Source organism: Borostomias antarcticus, assembly GCF_949987555.1.
Source record: "Borostomias antarcticus genome assembly, chromosome: 10".
Classification (NCBI taxonomy): domain Eukaryota; kingdom Metazoa; phylum Chordata; class Actinopteri; order Stomiiformes; family Stomiidae; genus Borostomias; species Borostomias antarcticus.
In genome coordinates, this window is record NC_140243.1 from 5476923 (window position 1) to 5486922 (window position 10000).

Sequence of the window (10000 nt, forward strand, 5' to 3'; positions counted from 1 at the left end):
TCCCGTTAACTGAGACAGCTTCCTCTGTTTTGATTTACTAGACCGCCTCCCCCCTCGCTACACCACCTGTTATTTCAGCACCATCTTTGAATGGGGAGGTTGTGTCACAGGTGAGGGGCGGAGGTCATCACTCTTCACGGGACAGGCGGAACATTTTAATGTATAGTGTTATCTTTCATAGGCAAGGTGATCTTCACAGCACTACGTAGTACTCTTTACCCCCCAATGCAACACCTTAGAGGAGGACTGAGAATGGATGGATGGATGGATGGATGGATGCATGCATGGATGGGTGGTTGGATGGATGGAAGGATGAATTGTTGGATGGATGGATGGATGGGTGGATAGATGGATGGATAGATGGATGGTTGATGGATGGATGGTGGATGGATGGTTGATGGATGGATGGTTGATGGATGGTTGATGGATGGTTGATGGATGGATGGATGGATGGATGGATGGATGGATGGATGGATGGTTGATGGATGGATGGATGGATGGATGGATGGATGGATGGATGGATGGAAGGATGGATGGATGGATGGACGGACGGACGGACGGATGGATGGATGGATGGACGGACGGACGGATGGATGTACTCACTAGTTTTCCTGGCATGCCTCTCTCTCCTGGAAAGCCAGCTTTCCCCTAAGGAAGAACAGAAGGGTATCAGAAGGGTATCATGGGACAGAGCCCCGTCGTTCACGACCAACAAAGGGCTACCGAAGACATCCAATGAGTCAGATATTAGACATGTTCACCGGAGCCAGGATACAAAAAAAACATGATGTGGAACAGATGATCAGGACATAGATGGCCTCAAACTGGTGTAGATCTATCACACTTACGCAAATACCACAGCTGGCTTGGCTACAAGACGATGAGGTTTGCACCTGTCCTCCCTACAACAGTACATAAACCAAGTGGAACATTGGATGTGCTGGCTACACATAATCAATAATGGACATCAAAGACAGGGATGATGTGGGTCCACTGTTACGATCCATTACCCTCATGCCAAAATTATGAGCACCCACAGAAGCACTGTAATTTTCTCTCCGCCCCCCTCCGCCATCACATAGGCTAAGGCAATAGGCCCACTGTTGCAACCATACTCTGTCCTTAATGAAAACCCTGGCTTCGATAATAGGTGACAATGATGCCGGCAAATCTCGAGCTGAGGGTTGTTTCCATCTCAAATAAAGAGCAAGCGGATTACAGTTACACTTAAAACACAGAGCAGGGATCTTTTTTTCTTAATGCTCTCCTTTCCGTTCACCCAGCTCGGGTTCCGGCATCGCGAGGCTGGCGGGGGTTAAATGAGCTGGGGCATGTACTCGATACAGCCGCTGGCAAAAGCTGGCAAACCTGGCAACCTCAGCTAATACAGGGGTCCATTAATTCCTACCACTCTCCCACACAGATCTTAGCAGCACTTTAAAAAACACCAGTTTACTGTGGCCACAGGTGCACGCTCAGGTGTTGTAGTCCAATCAATCAATCAATCAAACGTTATTTCCTATATGGCGCATTTCAAACACAGAGGCAACACAGGCGTTGGGCGGGGATGCACATAATGTTATGAACTGATCCTGCCACTGATATTCCAGAGGAAAGCAGTAAACACCAGGCCCCCATGATAGTTAGAAGCACTGTATGCAGAGGATCATTTATTTTCCATGCAAAACACACGCATACGCACAAGCACGCACGCACGCACGCACGCACGCACGCACGCACGCACGCACGCACACACAGACACATACACACACCCGACAGGAAGTAGGAACAATTTGACATCTTGAGGGGGCGTGTTCGCATTTTTCTGTCAGAAAACCGCTGCAGGGCGCTGGGGAGAGCTTCGTCCCAGCCCTGCAGCGCTTCTATCAAACATGACGTAGTGGTGTCCAAAACAACGCAACATTTTTGAAAACAGTGGCGGATAAAAATATCTCTGATGCCAGAGAATATTGACATTTGTCGTCTCTAATTATCAGTACCTTAATGTCACTCACTGACCCAAAACCATTTAGAAAGTTAAATCAAGCATAACAGCTCACGGTGCATATGAGCAGCCGTTTATGAGCAGCCGAGTTTGACACAGCTGGCATAACGTTACGTTAGCTAGCCGACCGGCTAACAATTACTAGTTTTGTGGCAACGTTGCGTCTAAGTAAATTAATATAGCATCTTAAAGGAGTAGTAAAGGGAAAATGCATGTTTAGCCCTGTTTTAAGGCTACTTATGATCATATACAATGGTTCAGATCAAAACGTTGACAAAACTAGCACTTTTGAGAAAGTCTGATAATTGCTCTACCACCGTTTTGTTCATACAATGGATGTGGGTGGGCACCTTGAAAAATCATTCCAAAAACATGTTAAACAATCAATTTCAAAGACAAGAAACTCACCGAGGTGTTAGTTGGCATTCTGACATATAATTGGCCATAAAGTAAGATTCTAGTTCATCTGGAAAGGCTTTTTTAAATATTTAGCATAGAACTATTTAGTCGCAGCACATATGTGTGTAAACTTCCACAAACTAGGTAGCCTAGCAACATAAACAATAACAATAGCTACCGTAAGTAGTTCCGCTTCCTGAATCCCCTCTGCGGATTGATCTTCACATCTACAACGGTCGCTTCAATACAAGTCAATGGATTTCATAAAATGATCAATAAAACCCTACAGGATTCATACTTTGCGGTGAATTTGATGTCAGAACACCAACGGACACCAATTACCCCCTCAGTGAGCTTCTTGTCTTTGAAATCGAGAGTTTAACATGTTTTTGAATGATTATTCAAGGTGCCCATCCACATCCATTGTATGACCTAAACGGTGGTAGAGCAATTATCAGACTTTCTCAAAAGTGCTAGTTTTGTCAACGTTTTGATCTGAACCATTGTATATGATCATAAGTAACCTTAAAACAGGGCTAAACATGCATTTTCCCTTTACTACTCCTTTAAAACGTAACCAGTTAGCTAGCTAGACACAGTAGATAGTCAACTAATGATCACACGTCTCTTGCATCTGACAACTTGGCTGGATGTTTTTATTATGATATGTTAATGGCCTCTGAGATATCACTAGCCGGGTGCGGGACTTGAGAGATGACTCCAGACAGCTGACGAGTCAACTTCAAGCCCTATCCAATATCTGATTGGTGGCCTGAAAGGAGTGCCAATGACGACACCGCCGCCTTTCTGAAAAGTTTAGATATTTTCAACTTTGAGCGCTCGGAGCGGCCTCTCAAAAGAGCCAGACACTGGGTGCTGCGCTTTTCTCTAGGCGGCCACCAACGCTCTCTCCTCATTGGAAACAAGTGAAAAAAAGGCGCAGGCGCTCAGAAAAAGGCGCTATGTGGACACGGCCCCTTAAGACAGCTACTTTAAATGAAATCATGAGGACTACTCACTATGAATCCTGGTTCCCCTTTCTTTCCAATATCACCCAGTTCACCCTACAAAAGAAAAGGAGAGAGAGAGGGAGAGAGAGAGGAGGGGGAGAGAAAAAGAGAGAGAGAGAGGGGGAGAGAGAGAGAGCAAATTACGGTGAGGCAACAGCAAAATAGCCAAAAATATCCGATCAGATAACAAGCCTTTCTGACTGAAAGGAAAGCAGAGGTGTTTTCCGGGGCTGGGGAGTCTGTTTACCTTGGTGCCCTGAGGCCCTAGTTCTCCTGGTAGGCCGTCCGGACCCCTCGGCCCCTGGGATACAAAAACACAGAGCTTTATCCCCCTCAGTATCCATGCCAGTTTACACACCATGCAGCCATCCCATAATAACACAGCCATACAAATAGACCATACATCAAGACCAAACTACAAATATTCACAGCTTCAGTGTGGCCTATGGATGTAGATAAAACATTTGTGGTTTTGATAGCGGAGTTGAAAGGACATGTGCACCGATAAACACACACTAGCACCCGCACACATGCAAGCACGCACAAACACACACACAGACATGCGCGCACACAGGCACGCACGCACACACACACACACACACACACACACACACACACACACACACACACACACACACACACACACACACACAGACACCAAATAAACAAGCATGACAATCAAAATAAGAATCAGATTTTATTTTCGCAGAGTAAGCTTACACCTACAAGGAATTTGCTTTGGCCTAATGGTGCATGACAATAAACACAGTGCAAGAACAGGACAGGACGTCAACAACCTCCAATAGAGTAATCAGGCTCGGTCCTCCCTTGTGTCTACCTGGGGAGTGTATACCTGGGCCTGGCCTGGACCTTGTGTCTACCTGGGGAGTGTACGACTGGGCCTGGCGTCTACCTGGGGAGTGTATACCTGGGCCTGGCCTGGACCTTGTGTCTACCTGGGGAGTGTACGACTGGGCCTGGCCTGGACCTTGTGTCTACCTGGGGAGTGTATACCTGGGCCTGGCCTGGACCTTGTGTCTACCTGGGGAGTGTATACCTGGGCCTGGCCTGGACCTTGTGTCTACCTGGGGAGTGTATACCTGGGCCTGGCCTGGACCCCTTATACCACAGTCTGAAACCCCCCATAAACATTCCACCACTGGTCCCTCTGTTGCATCATCATCAAGTAGATAGCGCCCCCCCCCCAACCCCCCACCCCCCTTTAATCTCCCCCTCTTTGTCAGTCCCTTCCATCTGCTCTGTCATCCTTCCATCTGCTCTGTCATCCTTCCTTCCTTCCTTCCTTCCTTCCTTCCTTCCTTCCTTCCTTCCTTCCTTCCTTCCTTCCTTCCTTCCTTCCTTCCTTCCTTCCTTCCTTCCTTCCTTCCTTCCTTCCTTCCTTCCTTCCTTCCTTCCCTCCCACCCTCCCTCCCTCCCTCCCTCCTTCCTTCCCACCCTCACTCCCTCCCTCCTTCCTTCCTCCCACTTTTCTGCACTGACAGAGAGGGAGAGAGATAATGCTCTCCTAACGTCACACTCAGACTGACCATTCTTTGCATTTACATTTTCAAAAGAAGGAAAGTGCTAACTGGCATCAAAACCTGCTATTCAGCACAGTTCAATATCAATATAATCACAGTTCAATTCATAATGTAGAATCCAATCACGGGGCGGACGGATATTGTCCTGGCCGCCAAGGCCAAGCTAAACGAGGGCAGCACTGCTCATCAGGCCAAAGCAAATTAGTGCAGAGCAAGAAATAATTTTACTTGCTGTATAATTTTTTTCCCTATTTTTTAATCATCGTACTTGCAAGAAAAAAAAAAATTAAGTCCCCCCTCTGTAAGATGACAGGACTGAAAGCCTCATTCAGGCCAGTTAACAAGCAGCACCTGTGTTCTCTCCCTGGCCTAGACTTGGCGACAAATCATTCCATATTGGAGCAAATCACAAGTAGACTAACTACCATATTACCTAACTGAGGCCTTCGTTGTATTAATCAAAGGCCAGTAGGTCAAGAGAGAGATCAGATGAACACGGTAACCGACAGCATATTCCCTTGAGAGCAAAGTAATGATCATTCGTCTAGTTGGCTCATTGAGATAAGCCTGATAAGATGCAGGGTTGAAAGGATAGGAGGAGGAGATGAGGAGCGTTAAGATAACAGCTCCTCTCTAGGATCTTCCCCGGGACTCTGCTGAGGTGTGTTTATCTTCCCTGTGACGAACCGCCGATAAGAGGCTCCGCTGGTGTTTACAGCTGCTCCCAAACACCATGCATCATGGGATTAGAGCTGGCGACACTTTTCCCAGGTGTTTCCGTAGGGAAACCTCCAAGAAGTAGCTTCAGAATAGTTGTTACTGGTGCATATCTGTATCTGGGTACGGTGTACAGTATCATACTGTACAGTGAATGAGTACAATGTAATCATACATGTACAGGTAATGTAAACAATGTAATGTAATCAATGTAATCAGTGTACAATGAGTACACGATCATACTGTTAGTGTGTTTGTGTGTTAGTATGTCTTCGCAGTAGAGGGATCCCAGATGTCTATGGGCCATGTCTACAACGTACCTTAGCAAAACAGGAAATACAACCATGTTATAGTGTGTGTGTGTGTTTGTGTGTGTGTGTGTGCATGTTATTTTAAGTGCAATGTGTGCGTGTGTTATTGTAAGTACAGTGTGTGTGTGTGTTATTGTAAGTGTGTGTGTGTTATTGTAAGTGCAGTGTGTGTGTGTGTGTGTGCGTGGGTGCATGTGCGTGTGTGATGGTTGTGGGATGAAGGGAGGAGGAGAGGATGTGAAGAAGGGGGAGAGAGGGATGACAGATGGAGTGAGAGAGCCGACGTTAGCGGGGCGAAGTGAAACGAGGACCCGGGGCGCTCTCTCTATCTCTCGTTAGCATTTCTCCCCCACTTTTCTCTGTCCGCTGAGATGAACACACACCTGGATGGAGGGCATGGGCCCTGGCACTGCCGGGCAGGCTGGCACAGGGGTGCTATAACCAGAGAGATGTGTAAGATCCTTGCGGTGCCAACCTACACTGGCACCAGGGGTTGACGACGGAAACCGTGGTCGGGGCAATCCATCACTTTGTGAAAGAATTCACAGTTAACGTAGGAATTCCAGAGGGAGGCATCTACAACACCTCACTATAAATCACCTCCCACAGAGCCGTGCAGGACACAGTGGTTCGGAGGTGCTCTCTCTCTCTCTCTCTCTCTCTCTCCAGGGAACTCCAGGTAACTGTAAAGAACAAACTCATTCATCTGTATGAGAGAGCATCAAATATTTCCTGCCCACCACGCTTCTCTTCGGTCAAAGACAGGTCAACATAGCCTGCCACTGCGTACCCTAGGTTCAGGATTGTATAGTGGTCACGATTAAAACGCAATACCCTTCTCTGCCACCAGGTGTCTCACCTGTTTGACACTACCATAGGAGTCCTGCAATCTCTTGGTTCATCTTTCTGGACTCATAAAATGGTCATAATAGCCTGAATAAAGGATTACGACCCCTGGGAAGAATATACACATGCTTTTTAATTGCCTTAACCTTGCATGTGTAGACGAGCTGAGTTCATATGAGAAAGAAGACTGAAGTGGTGCATCATGTGTGTGTGTGTGTGTGTGTGTGGGGGGGGGGGGTCAGGATCACTCTGGGTTAGGCTAATGTTGTCCATCGTACCTCACAGTGACTCACTGAGTAGAACAGATACCCCAGTAGGGCGGGAAAACACAACTCTCTTACCCTTCTGCCCTTAGGTCCAGGAACCCCTGCAGTCCCCCTCTGCCCCTGAGGACCCTGGAGAGAGAGAAGAGAGAGAGAGAGAGAGAGAGAGAGAGAGAGAGACAGATTGAGTAATGAGTATTCAATGTCAAATCAACTGCATAATTTGCACAGTTAATCTCACTGGCAATGAGATGTCTCAATGTTTGCTTCAGTTTGAGTTGTCTCAGAGCCTGTAGCTGCATTAGAGGACTTTGTATTAAGTGTGTTTACACTGACTACATGAGGAAAGCGTTTAATAATGGATTGTATAACAAGTCTCCCAAAGCTGCGGAGGCACCTCAAGAAGGTCCACATGAACGTGAGGAAAGAACCCCTCACACCTCGCTGTATGACACGATCAGGCTACTCAGGAATAAGGTTTATAGAAGACAGGGCTGTAACGCACATTGATACTGAATCCCCTAGTTAAACAAAACTGTTTATAATGGTAGAAATCAAGTGGGGACTCTTCCCGCTCAGATCAAGTGTTTTTTTTTTATTAATCTGGCAATTAGAGTGTTTACACAAGCTCTCCTAGACTGAGTGAGGGAAAGATGGTGAGTCAGTCTATTTCATCTCCTCAACATATTACTTTCCAGTGTTTATGTGGTCCAAGTCCAAGTAGAAAAGAAGAAGTCCAAGTTTTTTTTTTTATACAACTCACAATCCATATATTCCCTGTCTCGTATCAAAATATTTGCCAGTGAACGCACAGCTGAAACATCCACTTCTTGAGAACTTCTTTGTGGTTGGGGGGAACGGTTGCAATGGCTTAAAATAACCGTTAAGTACAGTTTGACACTTACCGTAGCGCCTTGTAGACCAACATCTCCGGGGCCTCCTGGTGTGCCTGGATACCCCTTGGACCAAGACAGGACAGACCGTTACGAGAGGAAAAGTCTGTCTGAAAACCCTGACTCAGTATTCTCTCTCTCTACTCTATCATTCCAAGTCTGTACGAGTCAGAAAACCACAATTGAATTAGATTCCTCGAAATTCAATCACCTCAAAATAAAACAGGAAGGCATCCTAGTCTGTCTCAACAGAGCTTGTAAATCCCTCCTGAGGCCTTCGCACTGCGGTCTCCCCACTCTCTAGTGTGGCTGTTACAGGGCGGCCCAGGCTGCCAAGGCCACCATAACTCCCACAGACTGACAAGTGTGGGCTGGAGGAGCCAGCGAGCCTGCAGCCGGCCGGCCAGCGAGCTAGTCCGGGGCGGGGCAGCCGACCAAAGCCGCAGAGCTGGAGCTGTCCGGTCAGTCAGGCCTGGACCAAGCCGACCCACCGCCCTGTCCGGAGCCGCAGAACAATACGGTACTCATACGGTACGGGCCAGCGCTGCGCCAGAGCCCTCACGAACCCGTCACAACGCATGAGCTGCAGCTGCAGATGATCGTCGGCAGACGCAACCTCGGGGGCACAGCTGCCGAGGTTGCGGACGAACAACACAGGGCTAACTGGGAACCTGGACCCTGTGATGACAGCTTTTACAGAGCCTCACAGATGGATACGTCTGAGAGACAGACATAACACAGGACAAATAAGACAGCCGGGCCTCAGACAGAGCCAGTGCCTGGATAGGCCAGTGATATATCATTCATACAAAGGCACACATAAAACAAAGATAAAGTGTGTTCTGTGGAAGTTCCAAGTACTCCTGAACGCCGGGAACCGACCCAGCCGCCTCTTTATGGGATGGGAGACGTTAAAACGGCGCGCAGGTGTCATGCGCACTACTTACCCTCGGCCCGCTCTCCCCGGGAGGACCCAACGGACCCGCCGGACCACGGTCGCCCTGGGAAACCGAGCATAGGAGAGACGATTGTTAAACCGCGACCCGGTCCCCAGACATCAAGCCACTCCAAGACGCTTTTTTAGAGAAGCCCCTAAAAACACAGTTGTCCTAGGCTGACCGCTATCGAAGAGAGCCTGCTGTATACATCCGCGGCAACAGCCAGTCAATCACGCGGACTAATCCGCGCCTGGTCTGTTGAGGCCCTGGGGCGGGGCTGCTGATCGGCCCATAGCTGGTTCTCCTCTCTTAACAGCCTGTATGATTGGTGCTTTGGGGTCATGACTGGACAAGCCTACCCACCCACAGGGAATACCTTCGGAGCTCCGTATTGGAAACATCAGTCTAAATCAGAGTGTATTAAAAATGTAGCCAACGTGAAAGGAATTCATGGGATGACAGGGTATGGCTGGTGCTGACAGATGAGCGAGGAACGAGGGGTTGTTTGAGGTGCATTGCTGTATGTCTGACAGACCTAGGTTCTCATATCAGACGTGTCCAGGGGCCTTCTGGGTAGGCAAGGAGGAAAGGGTGGGTGTCTTGACGGAGCGGCTGTCTATATTCAGCACCTCAAACTTGGGCAAATTAATTTCAGTCAACAAGCCGGGAATCTTGTAATGTTTTCTGTTGGGTTTGGCTGGCTGGATGGGGAATGCTGTTATCAGCACAGGAACCTGGGATACGGCCCCAAGGCCAGGCTGTCCTGATGAGGACATAATGAGTACTTGAAATGACTTATGTACCTGTATGTGACGTGCACCCTGTGATGTGTGTGGTGTGTGTGTGTGTGTGTGCGTGTGTGTGTGTGTGGGGGGGGGGCATAAACCATAGTTTATTGTTCAAACCCACAGTAGCACTGACAATTTATTTCCCTCTCAGATTTTGATACAGGGTAATTTTTTGCCGTACCAAATGTGTGCGGGGGTTGGCGACGTGTCGAGTCGAGCACGTAAAGACAATATTAACATCTGCTGTGTGAGTGATATGTCAACAGCGTGTGTGTGTGTGTGTGTGATG

General features: G+C 48.0%; 1 protein-coding gene across 1 annotated transcript in view; it reads right to left on the minus strand.

The window, feature by feature from the left end:
• Positions 1-10000, minus strand: part of col24a1 (collagen type XXIV alpha 1 chain) — an 81937-nt gene that overhangs the window by 22534 nt on the left and 49403 nt on the right. Inside the window, exons 26-31 of the mRNA XM_084443902.1 lie at positions 8933-8986; positions 7998-8051; positions 7171-7224; positions 3662-3715; positions 3424-3468; positions 604-648 (exon numbers count right to left, since the gene is read on the minus strand). Of these exons, the coding sequence (XP_084300028.1) occupies positions 604-648; positions 3424-3468; positions 3662-3715; positions 7171-7224; positions 7998-8051; positions 8933-8986 (306 nt within the window). The remainder of the gene's footprint in view (positions 1-603; positions 649-3423; positions 3469-3661; positions 3716-7170; positions 7225-7997; positions 8052-8932; positions 8987-10000) is intronic.